Source organism: Protomyctophum parallelum (genome assembly GCF_964188405.1).
Source record: "Protomyctophum parallelum genome assembly, chromosome: 17".
Classification (NCBI taxonomy): Eukaryota; Metazoa; Chordata; class Actinopteri; order Myctophiformes; family Myctophidae; genus Protomyctophum; species Protomyctophum parallelum.
The window spans coordinates 37,181,468-37,207,003 of record NC_139719.1 but is presented as its reverse complement, the minus strand read 5'-3'; the positions used below and the strand labels follow the sequence as shown (position 1 = coordinate 37,207,003).

At 42.2% G+C, this 25,536-nt stretch overlaps 1 protein-coding gene across 1 annotated transcript in view; it reads right to left on the bottom strand.

Moving 5' to 3' along the window:
* The window catches only part of snx29 (sorting nexin 29), a 161,455-nt gene that overhangs the window by 9,119 nt on the left and 126,800 nt on the right, over positions 1–25,536 (bottom strand). The window contains exon 20 of the mRNA XM_083787959.1: positions 863–1,002. Within this exon, the coding sequence (XP_083644085.1) occupies positions 863–1,002 (140 nt within the window). The remainder of the gene's footprint in view (positions 1–862; positions 1,003–25,536) is intronic.

Here is a 25,536-nt window from a genome sequence, read left to right as displayed (position 1 = left end):
TATAGCATAGTAGTGAATATGTATAGTTTATTATGTATAGTGTATGTATAGTTTCATCATATAGATATTCCACTGTTACCTTCTTAGCTTACGCATGTTTCATGATAAATGCTTTTATGTGATGTATTCCCATGCTTTTGTTCTTGCCTAAATGTAAGTCGCTCTGGATTAAGAGCGTCTGCTAAATGCCTAAATTGTAAATTGTAAATTGTTGTCAACAGACGCACGCACGCACGCACGCATGCAGGCACCCAGGGTAGGCGACTAGGCGTGTAAGCAAGCGTGTAAGCAAGCAATGTAATTACATTATTTGCAAATGCATACGTGAATGGCATGGAATAGCGGGTTTGTGCTACATTAGTCTTAATCAGTGGCTCTCAACATTTTTTATGGCAAGGACTCCCAAATGAATAATGAATTTGGCCACACTCGATGACTGGTCACAGGAAGGTTAAATTGGTGTGAATACTGGCAGGACATGACTGGACCATCTGAGCAGTCAGAAACAGATTGGTCAGTCAGAAACAGCATTCCCTCCAACACAATGTGTCTGAATGTGTGTCACAGTAGCACTGAAACTGTGAGGGGGTTCAAGTATTTCAGGTACAGTACAGTATATGACTCAGGACACGTAGGTCCAGCCTAGAGCATCCGTGTATATGAGCTTCCCTCCATCCAGGACACAGACGGTGTGTCAGTGAAGTCTGTAGGCCCATCAAAGACCTCCCCAACCAGGGACTGATCAGTTTTACTGCTGCTGTTAGCGGTACTGCAGCCACAACCTGCAGGACCAACAGGCTCGGTTGCAGGTTTCAACACTTATCCTTATTGTTCTTATTGTTGTTATTATGTGCATACTTACAGGCAGAAGGGAAGCAGGGACAGCAGGGTCTCCTTGGTGGGTTTAGCAGTGAATTCTGGCAGTGTTTGGATGACTTTGTTCATCACCATACGCAGGTAAACCTGAAGCTGTTTTCTACGCTCCTCTACGAACTTGGCATCCTGCAGAGAGATGGATAGAGACAGAGGCTATGTTCAGACTGGAAGCCCAGATTAGATAAAAACAGATTGCTTTTATTTATTTAATCTGAACAGAATGAATGAATGTGTGTGTGTGTGTGTGTGTGTGTGTGTGTGTGTGTGTGTGTGTGTGTGTGTGTGTGTGTGTGTGTGTGTGTCGTAGCTACCATTGAGGACACCCACCTCTGTATTTTCCCGACTCCCAAAATATATATTCGTGCGGTGTGCGGTGGGGCAAAGATATTACAAAACGTAGGCTACACAGACACACACACACACACACACACACACACACACACACACACACACACACTCCTATCCTCCTCTGCTGCGTTCCTAACTTCTTATCGTCACTCGTATTTCTATTTGCTAAAGGCTGGTCAAGATGGCATCTACTACATCATACAGAATTAATGTAAATTTGATTTACTTCACATTGAAAGGGAAAATGCAGTCATTCCTCCTCAAAAGAGAGACCCTAAAACCTAATAACTGTGAAATATTGTTTTACCCCATGAGTACAAGCAAAAAAGAGAAACATCTGCTCATCTCAATTAAAATAACCTTCAAATGAATTATCTTTCTAATTTTGTTACAGTCTGTTTCCACAGTTACCAAAACCATAATTACCACGTTTCTATAAATCCTGGCATACACCAAAGCGTGGCATTTTAGGTTTACTTTCCTTATTCCTGAGATCTTTATGTCAGCCAACAAACAACAACATCACGGCATGGCCATTCATCCGAGCTATGACACCCTGATTAAGATTCCCTTCAGGGCAAGGAGGAGGAAAAACACAGACAGAACTGTAGAAAAGACACTATAACTATGACCTATATTGCACAACTCTGTGAGCTAGAGAAAGAAAGTGAGAGATCGAGCGTTAGAGAGGAGAGGGCAGATAAGGTTAAGACCCGACTGTCTACATCTGCTGCTAAAGTTGGTTTGTATGACCAGCGGCATGTTCCACCAAACTGTTTGTCCCTCTCAACTTTCTTGCTGTCTCAAAAGAGAACCATGCACAAATAACATATTTCTAAAGAATCCCTCTCCGAGGTTTTACTGCATTGAAGTCCCCCCCCCCCCCCACCCCCGAGGAAAAACATACAGCCACATCACAAGAGCTAGGTAGCATGGCTAATCAGTGTCTGCAAAGGTTGACAACAAAGACATGGGCAAATCCGCTTTTTTATTCTCTGGATAGAATGGAAGACATCAGAGGCCAACACAGCTTCAGGATTACTGACCATTTCTACAGAAAATACTGCCGGTTTATTTTCCAATTACACACATCCACAAAGCCCTAAACTGTTCTGCATTGATTTGTCTGGAGAGTGAACCGGCTGAATTTATTCTTCCAGTGATGTCATGAAAAGGACAGGACAACACGACACTAAGGAGGAAAAGGATCAGAATGACATTTTGACAATTTCACGGTAAGCATAACAGAGTCGACTATTCAACTAGTCGACTAGTAAAACCACTAGTTGACCTTGTTGGTACTAGTTGACTAGTTGATAAGAAAACAATTAAGATCAGCTAGAAGGCTAGTCACCAATGTAAATGTACAAATATTATTAAATAAAATAGGTAGTTAAAGTCGACTAGTAAACTAGGCAACTGGTCAACTAGTAAAACTCACTAGAAGTGAAAGCCCTGTAACAGAGAGCCACACAACTCTTCTAGGGATTACGGTTGTCTGAAAATCATATGTCACACAATCTGTTGCACTTTGCTCTGTGAACTTTTCCTGTTTCCTTTTGACATTTTGTGTTTGAAATAAGACCCTACTGTCTTATTGTATCAGTCTGAAGAGACATTTCATCTTCCCAACTATGTACAGTGTAAAGTGTTTTATTGATTTACTCATGGCTGTCAAGTGTCACCGTCATTACTTTGATATTTAAAAAAAACATTGCAAGGCTTAAGGGATAGAACAAACACACCAGTTACTGTACACAGCCAATACCATCTTTTACCATCAGGGCGACGGTACACTGTGCCTTCTCTGCAGGCTAGGGCTTTAAGATCGTTTGTTCCCATAAGTATAGGACTTATGAACAAGCAGGCCCCATCTCAGTTCTGTGCATAAAATGTAATGCGATGCCTCTTGGAACTAGTAGCCTTTTGTTAGCATTTGTTTCTTTTATTGTCTTGTCAATGTATTGTGTGATCTGTTTTCATTGTATACCGGTATGTGTTTTTTGTATCCTGATGACTGCTTGGCACAGAACAAAATTCCGAAAGGACAAATAAAGTATTTATCTATCTATCTATCTATCTATCTATCTATCTATCTATCTATCTATCTATCTATCGATCAGTCAGCCCACTGAGGAGAAAAAATCACACCTGTGTGAACTACGTGATGCAACTATACATTTATTGTTATTGTCCCCAGAACATCCAGACCCCCAGGATGAGCCGCCCCGTGTCTGAAACGGTTGAGAAATGAGTTACCCTGTGTGGGTCCCCGGGGGGTACCCGGAACATCCAGACCCCCAGGAATGCGCACAGGGGGCCGGTCCGGTTCTCGCGAGCTGCCACACGTCCGAAAAGGTCGAGAAATGACAGAGTTACCATGTGGATTGTGGGGGTCCTCAGGGGGGGTCTGTGTGGGGGTCCCCGGAACAGGGCACGTACTGTAGTGTACTCTGTGCCACTTTACTCTGTGCTGTACTGTACTGGCCACTTTAGGTGTTTTCCGTGCTCGGACATACAGACACGGATGGGCAGACGATCGGGTTACTGGGTTGTTAAGCTGAGTGAGGAGTCATCACTGTTTACATTACCTACATTACTACATTACCCAAAATATTTGGCAGATACCGTTGTCTCAGGCTTCCCTTTGGTCTGCTCAACATGAGCGTGGTTGATGAGACATACCAAAGCCTAAAGGAATGACATTGTGTATAACATTGCTGTGTGGTTAAACGAAGAATGCAACCTCAGAACCATGCGCAACCAAATCAGAGAAAGACGGATGAGTTTGAACGCAAAGAAGTGTTGTGAACTGTGTGTCTGAGGTGAGCTACTTTGGTTATAGGCTCAAAACCACTGGCCTGAAACCAGACCCTCTTAAGGTGAATGCCATCAGAGACATGCCACTGCCAACAGGTGAGATGATCCTTGCCGTGGTAAATTACCGTGTTAGATTTGTCCTCAAACCGGCTGAGGAGAGTGCTTCATTCAAGGTTCTTTAAGGTTCTTTATTATTTGTCTCCCGAGTAAGAAATTTGTCTTAGACCAAGACCTGCCCAGGACAATGTCCTGGGCATAAAAAAGCTCTACTCCCACGCATACCTTCCAATGGGATGAGCTGCGTGGGAGGAGGAAAAAAGTCGCCGCAGTGCAGCGCCAATCAGACACCTGAGTAACAGCACCAGGACTGGTGCTAGCCTATTTCAATCCAGGACAGGAAGTGACACTCCAGGTGGAAGCATCGAAAAATGGCCTGGGTGCAACCATTATGCAGGAAGCCAGGCCAGTTGCATACACATCCATACAGCTAATAAAACAGAGTAGACCTACTGTCCAAACTGAGATGCAGTCTTTCATGGGTGTAAGAGATTCTATGTTTACCTCTATGGGTGACATGTAACTGTAGAATCAGACCACAAACAACTAGAGACCACACCTACGTCCAGACTGGGAAAAGAGATCCCAGTGGCCAACATGCTGTCAAGAAAATCCATGGATGATGACAGTTCACCAACAGAGGCTATGGAGTACACACATCAGTCATCATCACTGCAGCTACTGTAGGCTATACTGTATATTGATAATATCAAGGCAGCTACAACTCAGGGGGAGTAACGGTCCACTCTCTAGTCTAGCAGGTCATCTGTAGCCTGGGTTCCAGCCTGATTCGCTGCGTTCCGCTGATCTGAAATGTCACTGCGCTCAGTGACATTTCAGATCCGCGGAACGCAGCGAATCAGACTGGAACCCAGGCTAGGTCATTTGGTCAGTCTGGCGGAAAAAGTGTCACAAACTTAGTGTATCAGTGTACTGGAAGGAACCACCTGATGGAATCCTTCCAAAGGATGAGAAGATATAATCTGTATTCCTTACATATATAATCAGTAAGGAAGTGTGACATAATGCCAAACACACCGTAACGCCAACACAACGGAAACGCACCCCCTGAAAAACTCACATGAAATCCCATGGGAGACTATAGCAACAAATCTATTTTCCTGGAACTCTGATTATTACATTATTATTATGCGACTACCTCAGCAGGAATTTTGAGATGCCCTGCACAACACACCATGGCTGTTGTTATGCACAAAATAAAAGCAGGGTTCCTGCATCCTGTTACAAGTCGCATGAATTAAAATAGTTTGGGGGTCATGCCTGCATAATCCACAGAACAATGGTTTAGTCAGAAAGATCTGTTAAAACTACAAAGAGGATCCTCACGAAGGCCAAAGAGGCCAAGGAAGATCGTAGAGTGCGTTCCATCTGGCCCACAACGACTTTACAGTTACGACATCAGGTAATATGGTGTGAACAAGGAGTGTGAAATCCCAACATTCCCAGAAACAGCACTACAACAGGTCTGCTGGGGGTTGGAAAAATCTTGTCTATGGGATTTTCTCTTGGCCATATCGGTAGACGGCGCAGTGGAATAACTAAAAGTATTTTTGTTTCCGGTGAAGTGCAAAAAAAAGTGCATTTTAGACATGTGGTGGGGGGCTCAGAGTGTGTCCACCGGGGAAAGTAGTCTTTCTAACGACCAAAACCGTCTTTGTATTGGTGAGTAGTGAAAACGTCTAATGCAACGGCAGCAACGGCATTGGGGCTATGGACCAGAACTACCATGGCAGTACCTCAGGACAATTCAAAAAGAGAGAGACGTAAGATTGTCAAAAATAAGTGACAATTTGGATGTTGTTTGCTGCACTGAAAAAGCAAACTTTGTTTTTATGTCCTGTTGTTCAAGACAGATGTTAATGTTTAACACTGTTCAGGCCCTTTATTGTGATTATTGATGATAGAAGCATGACCATTCAGAAAAATACTGTACCAGAACGGAAGAGAGTGGAATATTGTGGTTGAATTAGACAGTGGACTAAAATAAGATCTCCCTAGACAAAACTGCGTGGTGTTCCAATTAATATATTAGATAGTCAAGTCATATGTTATATAGCCTATCATAACAGCTTGATTTCCCGCCCATAAAATGACCCTTTCCATAGTGGGAACCAGAAAACTATTCCTGTTAAGGTCAATTTCGACTGGTATTAATATCCTTGTGGAGACCCTACAGGGAGCGTAATTACATAAACCACACACACGAGAAGCTGATTCTTCAAATGAGGTAGGAGGGGTGATAAGAACATAATTCACCAAGTGGGAGGGGATGAGAGGTGCATTAACTCCCAAAGTAGTGGATAAGTATGTAAGTTTATTAAGAGTAGGAGGAAAAACTGCAACGTAGTGCACAGGGCAGTCTGGATGAGAGCGTAGGGGTTGGAGTGGGCACTATAAATCTCATGCGTAGCCTCTGTGTGTGTGTGTGTGTGTGTGTGTGTGTGTGTGTGTGTGTGCGTGCGTGTGTGTGTGTGCGTGTGTGTGCTTGTGCACGTACAGGCGCACGCATGTGCCACCGCTAGCTTCATGCTATGTCAACACGTTAAGAGGACACCCCAGCTGCTTTTCCACAGATGTCAGGACTGTAATAACGCTAATGGACATCACGACAGATTTATCTCCCTGTGACGAACAGATAGGAGGGATAGGAGCACTGCAAAGGCTGCATGCAGTCTGGTCTCTCGTTCAGAGAGGCTGCTGTGGCACGCTGATGTCTCCAACTGCCACTGGTCGTCTTCAAGTACATAACATGTATGCAATATCAGTGCTTAATTTGTAAATTATTAGGTTTAAAATGTACCTTTTTTTTTAACACAACCAACGGCCAGTTACCCACCCGCCAGTCAGAACAGTATAGAGTAGGCAACTAGGCATATATAGACGTTTTTCTATATCATATATCACATATATATGTATATCACAAGTCTTGAGCTTTTTAAACTTTTTAAACTATTGCTTCATAAAAGTATATGTTCCATATTCCATTATGCAATGAACAGATGCAAAAGTCGAGACGAGAGTTGTTTTTACTTACGCACTGTCAACAGTGAGGCTTGTCAACGCCGGGTTCCATAGCCACCTATTTCCTCTCAAAGCGGGCACACATTTCAAAATAAGTGTTTTTTTGTTTGTACTTGTGATCATTCAAGCCATGTTTTATTTTGGAATCGTACTGGAAATAGAAGTAGCTATATGACGAGGAAGAAGCCTAGTTGACTTGAAAATTAAACTAAAATGACACTAGAGATGTGCATTTGGGGTGGCGGAGCGCCCCCTAAGGTACCGGAGCTGCCTTTACAGGTAGGGGAGCTCAAGTGACAATTAAAGGCAATTAATAAATGTTACGCTTAACGCCAATGCCGTAGCTCTACAGCAATTGGGCTTTTATAGTGCTTTTGATTGATCAAGTCATAATGCTACTCACATTAGCATGGGGTTGCTAGCTGGTGTTGTCAATAACACAGGATCGCGCCATCATTAACACCCATTCTATCCGTTTCTTTCAATCGCCTGTATCTCCTATTCCTTGTCCCAGATGTCATTTTTGGTCAAAACAAGGTTTATTCCATGGTCGGGAGCCGATGCTGTGATGTCTGCCCTTCCACTACACTACACTATGTTGGCTCTGTTTGATAAACAGGAAGTGACCATGCATCGTCCAACCTCCTAACATAAGATCAAGACCGGAAGTCTGGAAATTTGGCTTTTCAAAATAAGAGCTGAACAGGGAAAAATGCTGGCAACTTATCAATAAATGCTGGCGGACTTTGGGTTAAGCACTGTGTAATATGTTCTGTACTGTATTCAACCATACACAAACCAAATGTAAATATACTGATAAGAATGTGGGACATGCTGTGTGTATCACAGACGTACATTTACTTTAGTACTGCACTTTTATATTTTAGAGTATCTGTACTTTAAGTACTTTGAGTAGTTGTATTTTTGGATATTTTCATGGGTGCAACCGTGCAAAAGATTCCATGGATAACTCTATGGGCGACCGATAAAACCGGAAGTGAAAAGTCTGCCAGATTTACTAAAATGCAATTATCTTGGATTGTTTTCCCAGAATGCTTTTATTTTTCCAAAACAAGCTTTATTCATGGCCCACAACTAAAGCACAGATGATCGCGGTTCACAGCCTTCAAAATAAGGTCCTGCATTGAAAAGACTGTGACAGTGGCTGAAAAAATTATTAATGAATACCTGGCTGGGAATGTTAAAAGCAAGCACTTTGGTTAATTCAACTCAAGTGCTCATTTGACTGAGACACTTTCACTTGTCATTATTTGACCAGGATACCTTGCCTCAAGTACTGGGGTTGAGTACTTTCTCCACCACTGGTTGTACACTTGAGTAGAGTAGAGTGGCTGGATGGGAACCGCAAGGTTGCCAGTTCAAACCCAGTGTTAGTGTCGGGGTGTCCTTGAGCAAGACACTGAACCCCTAATTGCTCGCGATGTGCAGGTTGGTACCTTGCATGGTTTCCTCCAGCATCGGTGTATGAATGTTTGTGTGAATGGGTGAATGTAATGCATCTATGTAAAGCACCTTGGATAAAGGTGCTATATAAATGCACCATTTACCATTTACCAATCATCTTTGGCCTGGAGTGTTACTAATGAGTGTCAGTGTGTCACTACCACCTGCAAGTGTTATTATACTCAGTGTTGCTAACTTATTACCACACTTATTTGAGGCTTAATTTATCTCAGATTACATTCTTGCAGTTACCCAGGACGTCTTGTCCCAGAGTACATGCTGTGCTCTAAGCACTCCCTCTCTATACTATCCTATCAACAGTATCCAAGTACAGCATGTAATTAACCTTCCATCCCTGCTACACACAGTGTATGAGAACGCATCCATTCTCATATCTCAAATTCTGTGTTAGAAGGGCTTTATTGCCAAATGCGAGGAAACCTTCAGGCACGGCCGGTGACAAAGTACAAGCGCGACAGGATATTGCAGCACATACATACATACTTTCAGACATCGGACTGCACGTTAGACAGCTTTGTCGGAGCTAGACATCAGAACTTGTGATGTCAAATTCAGTGCATCTCCAATTGCTGTTCTATTCACCCACAGCGCAAAGTAGCAGAGTACCACAGATGGATAATGTATCTGACATGAAAACACACTCACAAGTAACCTGCATGCGTAAACAAGGCGTCATTTGAATGTCCTCTGTGATACTCCTGCATCCTACAGAAGTCACAGACCCAACACACACACACACACACACACACACACACACACACACACACACACGCTCACACAATCATAACATTAAGCCAGATGAAACTTCTTCAGTGCGGCATGTTATTTGCCCTCGTCCTGTCGCTTACAAGATTCATGTTAAACAGCATCTGTCTCCCAACCAGTCAGCCCATCATACACACATACATCTCTCACATAACAGCATATGTATGCAGGGAGACTTCTGGGCTGTGTATTAATGTACGGTATGCCTATTGCTGAGACTGTGCATCATGCAAATCTGCCAGATGCATTAACCCATTCTGACCTGAGATCAGATTCATACGAGGTTTCCGCCGGACACACACTGGTCTGATGAACCCATTCTGACCTGAGATCAGATTCTAAAAATGTCAGTCGCTCTTCGATTTTTCAAAAAATAGCAGACCTACAAGCTCGTATCGCGCCACTCGGTGGCGCGATATGAGCTTGTAGATCTGCTATTTTTCAATAGCTAAAGTACGACATGATGCCAACACCAAAATGGGTGCCCGGTCAGAATGGGTTAAGATGCTATACGTTAGCACGTTAAACCGCAAAGACAGACGAACAAATGCATCCCCCGTCTCTCTCACTGTTTTTATTTACAGTAAGTACAGGATGTGCTTTTTTTTCCCTATTTGGATGAACATTTGCACAGGTTTCGTATATATATCTTTGTACTGTATATATGAACTAGATTACCATTTCTTGCCAGGCACGTTGATGTTCCCAGCATCAGACATGTGCCCCGGAGATAAAGTTTGATGTTGGTATATCAGCGTGTGGGTGCGGTTCACTCACATGGTGATACTCTGTGTAACAGGCTTGGACATGAGAGCCAGTCACAGGGAGAGGGGGGGATGGAATTGGCCATGCAGTGGCAGGGATGGCGCAAGTATAACCCATTTTGGCCTGACCTCGAAAAAAATAAAAAAAAAACTTCTAAATCCCCCCAGTTTTCTGAAATAAATATTTTCACGATTTTTTCAAAAATAACAGACCCACCTTGGTGGCGCGCTATGAGCTTGTAGATCAGCTAATTTTCAATAGCTAAATTATAACATAATGTTTAAAACACCAGGGGGGTTCCCGCTCAGAATGGCATAAGCTGGGATTCACATACATGCACACACAAGCATAGATAAACACATGCTCTGTCGCTCTCTCCCTCATAGTCACACACACACACACACACACACACACACACACACACACACACACACACACACACACACACACACACACACACACACACACACACACACACACACACACACACACACACACACACACACACACACACACACACACACACACACACACACACACACACCAAAGCTATGCCACATCACAGAGTAGAGATAAGGAGGCGAGTGGACCTATCATGGTTAGAGGAGCTTAAAGTAGACACACAGACTGTGTGCTGGGGTCTCTGCGTGAACCATGAAATACATTTTAAAGTCCATGCTCTTCCACACAACTGAGAGGATGGCAGCTACCAGTAAAAAACAGACCATCCAAAACTAAATTCTGGCTATACTACACCATATGTGCAGTCTTCTATAGCAAACTTTTCAGGTCGAGAACCAAAATAGAGTACAAGCACACAACGTACGTGTTTCGCACAGCGTTGCAAGCGTGTAGATCGGCTATTTTCACTACTTCTTAAACATTTGTTGTGGTGCGCCCCGGTTCCGAAACGGTTGAGAAATGACAGTTACCGTGTCAGGGTCCCCGGAACATCCAGACCCACAGGAATGTGCCCAGGGGGGGCGGCCCGGTTCCGGAAACCGGGAAGCTTGTTTCACTGTTTCACTAACCGGGAAGCTTGTTTCACTGTTTCACTAACCGGGAAGCTTGTTTCACTGTTTCACTAACAGTGGGTCCCATTTGTGGGTCACGGATCAATTTTCATGCGTCACGACTCGAGTAAGAATTCCATTTAGAGCTGCTATTTTGGGTCACTAGTTTGGGTTCCAGGCAAACGTCTAATCTCTCCTTTGGGTCTCGACCTGAAAAGTTTAGAAACCATTGCTGAAGCCTAATATAAACGTTGTTGCACAACACTGTTGCTTGCCAAAAATAATTTCAAGGCGGTGCAGTGTATGAGTCAGGCTAAAAAGCTTAAATCATGGTCCATCGTATGGTGTGTCGCTTGTCAAAATAGAACAGGCCTACAATCCCACGATGAGTCACACATCTCTGCTGTCAGGAGGAAACTTCATAACTCTAAAATGTTCATTTTTCAGAAAATAAAAAATATACATTTTTCAGGAAAACCTTATAAAAACAAAGCAATACTGCCTCATCAAAGTTGGTGTTGTAACTTTATATATTATCAATTACTTCCATGAGAGGGGGAGAGGTGGTGGAGTTAGTTGCTTAGCAGACATTTTGAGGGTCCAATGGAGTTAAGAGGTTTTTTTTGTTTCGATTTTTCAGTAATCAGGTGGGTCATGTTGGTAGTACATATCGTAAATGTTACAAGGCATTTGTTACATTTCTATTATTAACTTTCATAGTGTAACGGGTCTTACAGTTCCAGGAGAGTAAGGGAGGAGTTAAGAGGTTTTGTCCGAAATACTTTTTCCATTGGTTAAATATTTTTCAAAACAACACACAGACATAAAGGGTGTCCAATAGCACTGATTTATGCCAAAAAAAATGAATCAAAAACCTCAAAAATTGAGTTATGAGGTTTCCTCCCCACAGACAGCAACGATATCTAAATGCATTGTTGGCTTGTAGATCTGTTCTCACCAAGCGCCACCTTATAGTACTGCGGAGTATAAATTAGGCTCGCTCAACTATAAACAGGGTAGTGCAAAACAGTAGGGGGTAAAAAGAAACAGCTTTCCTACGAGTCTCTCTCTGTGGAATACTGATGTAATTACATGATGAATCCAGGTCACAGATGTAGGATTTATATCAGGCACTTGATGCGCACACGCACACATGTACGTACGTGTGTGCAAAAGCCACAAGGGCATAACCCAAATACATGCACACAAGCAAACATGCATGTCCACACACATACTGTACATGCCCGGTGTGTGCGCACTCTATCAAAGGTCATGATCAGACTGTGGGCAGCTCGGCTCCATGTGTGAATGTAATAATGAACGCACTATATGAAGAATAAATTGTGTGCACGGCCAACTTGCCCTGAATAAATCCATGTTAAATGTCACAGAGCATGCCGGTTTAAACCATCTGCCAAAGGAACACATTAATCCATCAAATGTGGCCCTATGTGCTAAGTGCTAACAGATTTGAACCTATGGGATTACTTGACTTCAATGAAGGCACGGGGTGGGAGCACGCTAGCATCCAAACACGATCAACACGTTTACACTCCATCAGCCCACATCGTGTCACAGGGGGCTCTGTCCTCTTAAGGTTCTGTATAGCGCACGCCCGCACGCACGCGCGCGCACACACACACACACACACACACGCACACACACACACGCACACACACACACACACACACACACACTGTGACACACACAGTGTGCCCATGCATTAAACATCACAGGCGATTCAGAATACTTCACACAAAGACCATCTCCACAGATTCTCCTTGTCATAATTAAATGCGGCCAAACATGCATATTGCATAATATGTGAACACAACATAGTAAGAGTTGTTAATTATTCACTTTGTAGTTGTTGATTAATTAATCAGGGCAGCCTTGGCACTCATCTGTGTGTGTGTGCGCGTGTGTGTGTGTGTGTGTGTGTATGTGTGTGTGTGTGGGGGGGGGGGGGGGGTGTTGGCCTGTGCCAAGGGCAAATGGTACGGTAGTTGTGTAAGTGCCCTTCGTTTAATAGTTTTGATCCAAAGGGAAATCTTATATAATATATAGCGGTCCTCAGAGTGCTTAGATGCTGACTGTCCATAATCCTGTGTTCATTTATCTCCGAAAGTGTAAAAATAGACCCCACATCATGTAAATCTAACGCTTACAGTGTAAAAATAGACCCCACATCATGTACATCTAACGCTTACAGTGTAAAAATAGACCCCACATCATGTACATCTAACGCTTACAGTGTAAAAATAGACCCCACATCATGTAAATCTAACGCTTACAGTGTAAAAATTAAGCCTTGCAGGTCCATTTTTACACTTTTGAAACAACACTCCAGAATTTTCTGTGAATACATGTACGATGTGTATACATGTACGATGTGTATACATGTACGCTGTGTATACATGTATGATGTGTATACATGTATGATGTGTATACATGTACGATGTGTATACATGTATGATGTGTATACATGTACGATGTGAATACATGTATGATGTGAATACATGTATGATGTGTATACATGTATGATGTGTATACATGTATGATGTGTATACATGTATGATGTGTATACATGTATGATGTGTATACATGTATGATGTGTGTATACATGTACGATGTGTATACATGTACGATGTGAATACATGTACGATGTGTATACATGTATGATGTGTATACATGTATGATGTGTATACATGTACGATGTGTATACATGTATGATGTGTATACATGTACGATGTGAATACATGTACGATGTGTATACATGTACGATGTGTATACATGTACGATGTGAATACATGTACGATGTGAATACATGTACGATGTGAATACATGTATGATGTGTATACATGTACGATGTGAATACATGTACGATGTGAATACATGTACGATGTGAATACATGTACCATGTGAATACATGTATGATGTGTATACATGTACGATGTGTATACATGTACGATGTGAATACATGTACGATGTGTATACATGTACTATGTGTATACATGTACGATGTGAATACATGTACGATGTGAATACATGTATGATGTGAATACATGTATGATGTGTATACATGTATGATGTGTATACATGTACGATGTGTATACATGTACGATGTGTATACATGTATGATGTGTATACATGTATGATGTGTATACATGTATGATGTGTATACATGTACGATGTGTATACATGTACGATGTGTATACATGTATGATGTGAATACATGTACGATGTGTATACATGTATGATGTGTATACATGTATGATGTGAATACATGTATGATGTGTATACATGTACGATGTGTATACATGTATGATGTGAATACATGTATGATGTGTATACATGTATGATGTGTATACATGTATGATGTGTATACATGTATGATGTGTATACATGTATGATGTGTATACATGTATGATGTGTATACATGTATGATGTGTATACATGTATGATGTGTATACATGTATGATGTGTATACATGTATGATGTGTATACATGTACGATGTGTATACATGTATGATGTGTATACATGTACGATGTGTATACATGTATGATGTGTATACATGTATGATGTGTATACATGTATGATGTGTATACATGTATGATGTGTATACATGTATGATGTGTATACATGTATGATGTGTATACATGTACGATGTGTATACATGTATGATGTGTATACATGTACGATGTGTATACATGTATGATGTGTATACATGTACGATGTGAATACATGTATGATGTGTATACATGTACGATGTGTATACATGTATGATGTGTATACATGTATGATGTGTATACATGTATGATGTGTATACATGTACGATGTGAATACATGTACGATGTGTATACATGTATGATGTGTATACATGTATGATGTGTATACATGTATGATGTGAATACATGTACGATGTGAATACATGTACGATGTGAATACATGTATGATGTGAATACATGTACGATGTGAATACATGTATGATGTGAATACATGTACGATGTGTATACATGTACGATGTGTATACATGTATGATGTGTATACATGTATGATGTGAATACATGTACGATGTGTATACATGTATGATGTGTATACATGTATGATGTGTATACATGTACGATGTGTATACATGTACGATGTGTATACATGTATGATGTGAATACATGTATGATGTGTATACATGTATGATGTGAATACATGTATGATGTGTATACATGTATGATGTGTATACATGTATGATGTGTATACATGTACGATGTGTATACATGTATGATGTGTATACATGTATGATGTGTATACATGTATGATGTGTATACATGTATGATGTGTATACATGTATGATGTGTATACATGTATGATGTGTATACATGTACGATGTGTATACATGTATGATGTGTATACATGTATGATGTGTATACATGTATGATGTGTATACATGTATGATGTGTATACATGTATGATGTGTATACATGTATGATGTGTATACATGTATGATGTGTATACATGTATGATGTGTATACATGTATGATGTGTATACATGTATGATGTGTATACATGTACGATGTGTATACATGTATGATGTGTATACATGTACGATGTGTATACATGTATGATGTGTATACATGTATGATGTGAATACATGTACGATGTGTATACATGTACGATGTGAATACATGTACGATGTGTATACATGTATGATGTGTATACATGTATGATGTGTATACATGTATGATGTGAATACATGTACGATGTGAATACATGTACGATGTGAATACATGTATGATGTGAATACATGTACGATGTGAATACATGTATGATGTGAATACATGTACGATGTGTATACATGTACGATGTGTATACATGTATGATGTGTATACATGTATGATGTGAATACATGTACGATGTGTATACATGTATGATGTGTATACATGTATGATGTGTATACATGTACGATGTGTATACATGTACGATGTGTATACATGTATGATGTGAATACATGTATGATGTGTATACATGTATGATGTGAATACATGTATGATGTGTATACATGTATGATGTGTATACATGTATGATGTGTATACATGTACGATGTGTATACATGTATGATGTGTATACATGTATGATGTGTATACATGTATGATGTGTATACATGTATGATGTGTATACATGTATGATGTGTATACATGTATGATGTGTATACATGTACGATGTGTATACATGTATGATGTGTATACATGTATGATGTGTATACATGTATGATGTGTATACATGTATGATGTGTATACATGTACGATGTGTATACATGTATGATGTGTATACATGTATGATGTGTATACATGTATGATGTGTATACATGTATGATGTGTATACATGTATGATGTGTATACATGTATGATGTGTATACATGTATGATGTGTATACATGTACGATGTGTGTCAGTACAATGCTTTCCTGTTTCTTATTTCACACAAAGCAGCCTCTCCAAGGCCACTCCCCTGCATGTGTGACTGTACTGCAACAAACACACCGACTGATTCAGTCTGTATACACAAAATCCTGTTGTCAACAACACCCACGTTAACAGTTTCCGTGCTTTGAATGGATTACTCCAGGTTAATGTCGCTGCCATATCGGACATACGCGAGTTTTGTTTTATGTGTTTAATCCGCCGTAATGTAAACAAAAAAAAGAAAATTCTTCTTCGCCGCGGAGAAAGAGAGAAGGTGCATCTGTTGTGATAAAGAAACCGGAAATCGTCACATGCTGTGGGCTGCTAGGGCTTCTGGGAAATTGAGGCCAATGTAAACGAATGGGGTGCAACGCCTCATTGAGACCAGTCTTGTGTGCGTCTTCCGGGTGCACCAAGATGGTGGATGCTACACTCGGATCATAACAAACCAGGGGAGCTTTTTTTGCTGGATTTTCGCGGATTAAAAGCCCAAATAATTCAGCGTATGCTCTAAAGGTAATACAACAATCTCGGCAGTGAAGGGGGGTTGATTAAAAGTCCGGTAAATCGTTTTCCGCAGTCAAACTGTTAATGCCACAAATTCTGACTACTTGATGATGAATATAAAGTGTCGCATTTTTACTAAGTTTTGTGTGTGTGTGTGTGTGTGTGTGTGCGTGTACGTGCGTGCGTAGCTAGTGTAATCTCACAAACTACAAGGGCCGAGTAACTAGGCTGATCAGTGTCATAATGTCCTGAGCACAATCCGCAGCTAATGTCCAAACTTGGATTTTCTTTGCCGTTCCTAAATTCATATTAGTTTAGACCATTCACTTTTTGGATAGAATGTGCAGAAAAGGGTAAGCAGCGTTCTTTTTCTGAACCGCAGTGGGAGGGGCCGTGACTGGAGGCTGGAGCCTGTGGGTGAAGTTATGTTCCTGCCGTCCGTCCAACACAAGCAACTGAGCGTGGAGAAAGTTACAAAGCACACCATTTGCTCCAAGGTAAGCTGTTTGTCGTTTATTAGACGATTGATTTAACCATTGTTTAGTAAAAGTTGACGTTAATAGTATGATTTAGTAGCAGGGAGGGTGAATGAGTGACCGCTGCGTCCTCCACCTTCAGAATGTAAACATTGACATCCACGGGATAAGGAATAAAAAATAAAAAATAAAATGCCCCAAACGTTCTGGGTACTTATGAAGCACTGTTGCAGGATGCCCAACAGCAACGTTTCACCATGGCGTTATTATAGTATGAATGTTGGTGATATGAATGCTTCTATTCTTCTTCGGAAAAATGCCGACCGTAACACGGTCCTCAAAGGAGGGTCGTTGATAGTAGGGGTTGTTTGTCCTGCCCATTTTGCCCATTCTGACCGGGCACCCATTTTGGCGTTAGCATCATGTTATGCTTTATCTATTGAAAAATAGCAGATCTACAAGCTCATATCGAGCTTGTGATCTCAGGTCAGAATGGGTTCATCAGACCAGTGTGTGTCCGGCGGAAACCTCGTATGAATCTGATCTCAGGTCAGAATGGGTTAACAACGGTATCGAGGCAGGTGCACGAGCGGGTGGGGCTTACCGCAAAGTCTATTGTCATGCGTGTTTGACAGCTATGTTTTGACCGAGCGCGTCTTCGTTGCTTTGGTTGTTTTTTCCATAGATTCTGGTGTTTCGCGATTGGCAATTGTTGAAATTAAAAAAAAATCCAATGGCAGTCCCTCAGTCGAATTTAGTCACATTATATGGAAAGGAGAATAGGCGATACAGAGCATCTCTCCTGTCTCTTTCACCCTCTGGGTCTCCTAAAATAGGGGGTGATAAAAAAGAAAAACTCATCAGTATTTCTCCATTTACTGTCTGACAGGGGAAATCAAGACAGACAGAGAGAGAGGGAGATAGGCATCAGGAGAGAGTGAGAGAGAATAGAGAGAGCAGGTAGGGGGGGGGGGGGGGGGTTGGGGGGAATCAGACATCGAAAATGAAGCAATTTGATCGTAAGAGTAAAAGGAAGTGTGCGTGACTCGACTGAGCCTGGAAAAGGAGAGGAGAGAGACCCAGACCTGACTGAGCCTGGAAAAGGAGAGGAGAGAGACCCAGACCTGACTGAGCCTGGAAAAGGAGAGGAGAGAGACCCAGACCTGACTGAGCCTGGAAAAGGAGAGGAGAGAGACCCAGACCTGAGCCTGGAAAAGGAGAGGAGAGAGACCCAGACCTGACTGAGCCTGGAAAAGGAGAGGAGAGAGACCCAGACCTGCCAACTTTGCGTGTTTTCATGCCGTTTCTGTGTACACTGTCATTTCCCACTAGCCTCCATATCGTCAAGTTATTCAGCAACACATCTGCTTTTAACCCATTCTGACCTGAGATCAGATTCATAACGAGGTTTCCGCTGGACACACACTGGTCTGATTAACCCATTCTGACCTGAGATCAGATTAAAAAAATGTCAGTCGTTCTTCGATTTTTCAAAAATAGCAGACCTACAAGCTCGTATCGCGCCACTCGGTGGCGCGATATGAGCTTGTAGATCTGCTATTTTTCAATAGCTAAAGCACGACATGATGCCAACACCAAAATGGGTGCCCGGTCAGAATGGCTTAATGAGTAATTGAAATATTGTGATACTTATATATTATCCTGTGATACTTAATATTGTGATTATCAATAACAATGTTATATGTTGATATAAGTTATATTACTTAATAATCTATAAAACTGGTTTATCAGTAACATTAAGCCAGATGAAACTTCACTCACTCACTCACTCACTCACTCACAAAGCACTTTAACGTGAAAATGTGGTCCTGCTACGCAAAATGCATACATGTTGACAGGTCTGCCCGTGAGGAGAGGCGAGGCGAGGAGAGAAGAGAATGGAGGAGGCACTCCATTCGAGACGAGGGCGAGAAAAGAAGGATGGGGAGAAGAGAAGGAGGGCGTGGACGTCTACAGTCAAGAGCCATAAAACTTGGATGAGGCTGCCCGCGGCCAGCGGCTGAAGCCTGACAGCTGGACCCGAGGTCCTGCTGATACCGCGTCTTTAATACATCATCACTCCAGACCCTTCCACCCCCCTTCCTCCTCCCTCGCAATACTGGGGCTTTCTGGCGTTGCCGTCAGAAAAGATTTGACAGGAGCACAAACCACCCTCTTTCCACTGACAAATTGGCTTCTTAGGAGCCGTCATGAGAGAGAGAGAGAGAGACGTTTCTGCAATGTGAGATGTGAGTGTGTGTGGGGGTTGGTACAGTAACAGTGATGGACAAAGGTTAAGGTATGTCAGGCTTAAGGACCACTTCATCCATTTTCAACCTGTCATATCATATCTTAATATTATTGGTCCTCACTACTGCTCATTATGGTACGTACCATTTTTGTCCAGACAAGCGCTGTGGACAGTTCAGAACACCTGCCTACCAGTGACATCATTGGTAGTTTGATAATTTTATTTCTTTTTGAGCGGTGCAGCCGCTCCAATGCACAGCTCTGTCTGTCTGTCTGTCTGTAATTCTGTATAATTATGCCCGTGACGTCATGTTGTTGACATCATCAGACATCATCATTGTGATTTTTGAGAGGCGCTAGCCACTTCTATGCACAGCTTTGTGTGTATGTGTGTCTGTATGAGCACGGAATGTGCTCATCTGATTGGCCGAGCACGGCATGTGATGTATGATGATAGGAGCGCCGCTCACTTCACATGAGTGTGATTTGTTTTTGTTTATGCAAGACCAACGGCTTCTTTTACAGCATACTAACTTTCCAGGAACAGAAACCCATGAGTGAGTAGTCGGTTATTGTGCTCATCTTATAATGAGCAATTAGTATTATTATATTATAAATATATGAAGATACAGTTGAAAATGAGTGAAGTGGTCCTTAACGTGCTCGCATTGTGTGTGTTATCTCTTCAGCATGCATGTGCGTGTGTGCTTGAGTGTGCATGATGTTACTGATGATTGAAAGTATAGTGTGTGTGTGTGTGTGTGTGTGTGTGTGTGTGTGTGTGTGTGTGTGTGTTCGTGTGCGTGCGTGCACACCTGTGTCTCTGTGATTATGCACGTGCATTTGTACATGCATCTCTGCTCTGTGTTAGTTATGTCAGGTTGTCACATCGTTATCATTTGCGTTGCCACTACGTCCCCCAAGGCTGGCTCAGTGCCATTTTTTTCACCCAGTGTCAATTATCTAATGTAATCCTGGGCTCTACACAACCTCTGACAACCCGGGGAGAGCAACGGCCTGACCCCATGCTTCCTTCAATGCACGAGGAGTCCAAGCCGCTTCTTTTCACCTGACAAGACGGAGTTTCCCCGGGCGGACTATAGCGTGTGGAAGGAACCAGTCCAACCAGTTCCTTTCCGTACCATCAGGTGCCCCACCCAGCTAACGTAACATCGCCCGCCTTTCGTCCCAGCCCATCACACACTGCTGCTGAGACACTCATTCATCCCTTCATCACATCCAGACTTGACTACCGCAATAGCCTTCTATACAGTGTCTTCACCAAGGTTCTCAAAAAAACTAAAGCATGTACAAAACTCTGCCACCCGCCTGCTCACCAGAAAACCAATCCAGGGACCATATCACACCAGTCCTCCATGACCTCTGCTGGCTCCTAGGCAAGGCAGTAAAGAATAGACGTCAAAATACTAACCATTACATACAAAGCCCTCTACATCTCTGAACTCATCCAACACCACGGCCCCTCCCGCTCCCTCAGGTCAGCCAATGCCAACCTCCTGGACATCCCCAAGAAAAACAAGCGAATGTGACCTCATTCCCAACTCACATCAGAGCTGCCCCCACCCTCACCACGTTTAAAACCACACTCAAAACACACCTTTTCAGACTCACATTACTCACATAAATCCCAGACCCCTTTTGTTTGCCTTTATTTTATAGTTTTTAACTTTTTTACCAGGTGCTGTGTAAGCACAGGTGGCCTATGTTCTTTCTGCTTGGCTTTCACGCCCATTGACTAGTTGACTACTATCGTCCGTGTTTGTCTGTGTGTCCGTGTGTGTCTGTGTGCGTGTGTGTGCGCGCGACTTTGAGTACATAGAAAAGTGATATATAAATGGTATGTATTATTATTAGGCTACACAGCTGTGACACTGTGGCCCAGAAGACTGGAGAGAGAGACACGCTTAAGGAGAGAGGGATAGTCTTGTTAGCTCATTAGCAATACCAGAGAGAGACAGATGGATGAATGCGGTCTTGATTGAAGACAAAGACTCCCCGTGGCTGTGTCGACACAGCTGGGGTCAAAACTCACTCTCAAATTCATTAACTTGTCCGCTTACAAGTGAAATTGGAGCCTTTTCTCATGACAAAGCATGTCCGTGCAGTATTGGTTCATATTCATCATTGCATTGGCATACAACAGCGTAGGTTTGATGTTGACAGTGGAGGAGCTCTGGAGTGGAGGTCTGTGGAAGGGAATGCAACTACCTTCGCATTTGCATTTATGACACTCTTCTGAACACAATTTCATGTCATCTAGAACCGTCATTTATAGATAGTTATTGGTACCCAAGCCAAAACACTCATAAACAGGCACCGGAGTTTAACTCACTCGCTGGAGCCAAGAACGTCTTTTTTCCAATGGAGCTCAGTGCCAAGAACGTCTTTTGACATATATTTGTATATATTTATTGATTCAGAATGGTCTCACTGATATCCACCGTCTAGCAGCGTCCCCGTATTGGCCCACCAGGTTTGGTGGCTGTCTTTGAGGAGGAATCAGAAAGGACTCAATATTATGAAGAGAGTCTCATCACTTCCTCAAACACTTAAATATAAATAAATGTGTGTGCACGAGCGTGCATATACTGTATGTGTGAATCCTCACATTGCGCATAGAAGCAATTATGTTATACTCAAAGACTCAAAGGGATACAGCATGCTACCTGAGAAGAATCTGGATCAGTTTTATTGTCACAGATTTGTAGGAGTGTAACACAAGTGTTAGTTGGTGCTAGCTGGACTAATCGTATGTGTTTCTATACATTTCTGCATGTATTATAGGGGTGTTTGTGTGTATAGCACCAGTTATGCACCAGTGCACCACAAAAGGAATTAAATACTGTGTGTGTGTGTGTGTGTGTGTGTGTGTGTGTGTGTGTGTGTGTGTGTGTGTGTGTGTGTGTGTGTGTGCATGTGTAAAGCATTCCAGAGGGTTTAGAGTTAAATCCATAGAAAGGCAGGAACCACATGACAGGTAGAGGTATGTCTCTCTGTCAGGGCTGTTGCTTGTGTGTGAATGTGTGTGTTTACTTATGCATATGTTTTGTGCGAGTGAGCGCACATGTATGTGTGTGTGTGTGTGTGTGTGTGTGTGTGTGTGTGTGTGTGTGTAACTGTGCATACATTTTTCCTTCTACCTGATCTCCTGTGACTGCCCAGGTATTTCATCCATGCCAGGGCAGAACAGACATCCGTGACAGATACTTAAAAACCTTTTGAAGTCTCTCTCTCTCTCTCTCTTTATCAAACATTCCCAAGAAAGTCATTCCTCCCATTAGCATTTCTTTTTCCAACATTCTCCATCATTAGCAGCACATCACAGAGCAAAGCTCTCTGTGTGTCTATGTACATGAGCATGTACAGTGTGCATGTGTTAAGACAGCTTAGGAAAGCATTGCTCTACATATAAAACACCCCTTTGCAATGCATGAAAGCCAAGATGGATTGACAGAAAGAGATGTATAGAGTGATGGCAGACGGCTACAAACACTATGAACTAAGATAAAGCGAGGGAGCGATAAAGATAACGATACAGTATACTCAACTAAAGGTGTGTGGGCACGCACACACACACACACACACACACACGGACACACAGGACTGTGCCGGTACGTTACGAAGCTGCAACTGCATGCTTTATGACTGCTGCCTTACAAAATGTGTTCATTTGGGGCCCTGAGTGATTCAAAAGACAATCATCAATTCTAAATTTTAATTGACCTTTAACCAGTTGCCGTATTTATTTATTTTCAAAATGGACATCCATAGCTGCCCAACCTCCGTGAGGATGAGCAAAATGTCCTTGCCGTCCATAAGTTCCTACAGTAGCTTTGTCAGGAAATGTGATCCTCACAATGATCCAAGACTGCACCCACACACTTACTGTAGAAACATTCCACGCACGCACACGCACACGCACACGCACAGTTTCAATTTAAAGCCAGGATTCAGATCCTGTTCTCTCCTTTGTGTTGGCACGTCACTCACTTCACAACTTCTGTCTGAAGTCACACAGTCAGTTAGCCAAAGTGATTAGTAAATGAGTGAGTGGGTAGTTTAGTTTCTAAAGTTTTCCAGGAATTAATGGAACCTTGACATTTCTCTTGCTCCTACGCCTATTCTTCCTAAGAATTATAGTGCCTCTGTAATTAGCCGGGGAGCCAGTCACCCAGAATTGGACAGGAGCTTTGATGTCATGCCGTACTTTTTGTCTCCACCAGGCCGAAGGCATGGGGAGAGAGTTTGTATGTGTGTGCATGTGTCCGTCCGTCTGTTACCAGCTAATCTCCGGCACCGTTAACCTGGTCGATGTTAAACTTTGCACACACACTCCCTGGATGCCAACGATGAACCTCTGCCCCAAATTTTCCAGACCGGCCTGTTATAGCGCCAACAGGAGGCCGACTTTTGTAAAACATTTTTTTTTGCTATTACTCCTCCATATTTTGTCCAAAAATCCCACAAATCGTTACACAGTATCTCTATAGTCATGTGCTCAAGACGGATCTGTCCGATATTTCATATTCCATCCTGATTGGCTAACATTGGCTTTCAGAATTTTGAACAAAAACCCTCAAATCATGAACGCAGCGTGCAATTTACGTGAAATCTTTCACAGACGTTCCTACTAGGCTGAGGAATATATCCCACCCTTTTCACACTGGCCTGTTATAGCTCCACCAGGTGGAACAAAATGCCTCAAATCATCCAATTCCCATCCAAGGCGTAAGAAGAAATGGCACCCTTTTCACATTAGCTTATTATAGCGCCACCAGGAGGCCACAACCTGACCTACCCTGGTGGAGACCTGTGGCCTTGTGTTTTTGAGAGGCGCTAGCCCCTCCTATATACAGGTTTAATTTGTATAGTTCAATGTAAAAATGCCATTGACAATGAAGGGAAAATGTACGTCATCTTGTCCTAATATAAACATGTAATGCCATTAACAATAAAGTTAGAGTTAGACTTTAACACAATCATTGCCGGGATTCACATGCTACTTAAAGCATGACGACATTTGGAAAGTGTTGCCTTATATTGGTTGTCTATGGTGCGGTATACAAAAATGACCATACGTTTTGTTTCGCGATGTTTCCGGCAGAGCAGGCCTCTCATTCTGTGGACCTTAATGACCAAGTGAATAGATAAAACACAAAGAAAAAGTACGGCATGACATCACACTATTCCGTGAGCTTTTGGGCCTGTGGCTCCACGGCTAAATATGCTTTAAGAGACACGTAGTGAGCTTGTAGATTGTATACCTTTGATGAGAGACACCGTCGTTGTTGGAGTATAAATTGAGTGTAAGGCAACACTCTGCTTTCAAATGTAATCTGTGTTTTTTCAAAAGCTTCATTTGACTCATTAAGACCTGAGGCCGATTCTACAATGCCTTCTAAATCTGTAGTTCTCAAACTGTTTCGTGCTAAAAGTGATATGTATTTGTCCACGGACGGACCCTCAACAGAAAAGATTTTGTAACAGGGATCCCCAGAAGAGAAGATTTGTTAAAAAAAAGAAAAACCTAATGCCTATATGATTCACCATTCAAGTCCCAGTGTGAACAGGAACAAGGAAATCACGTGGAAGATCTCGCCTGCCATCCACTCACATGTTAGAGAAGTTTCTAGAACATTCATATCTCTCCATTTC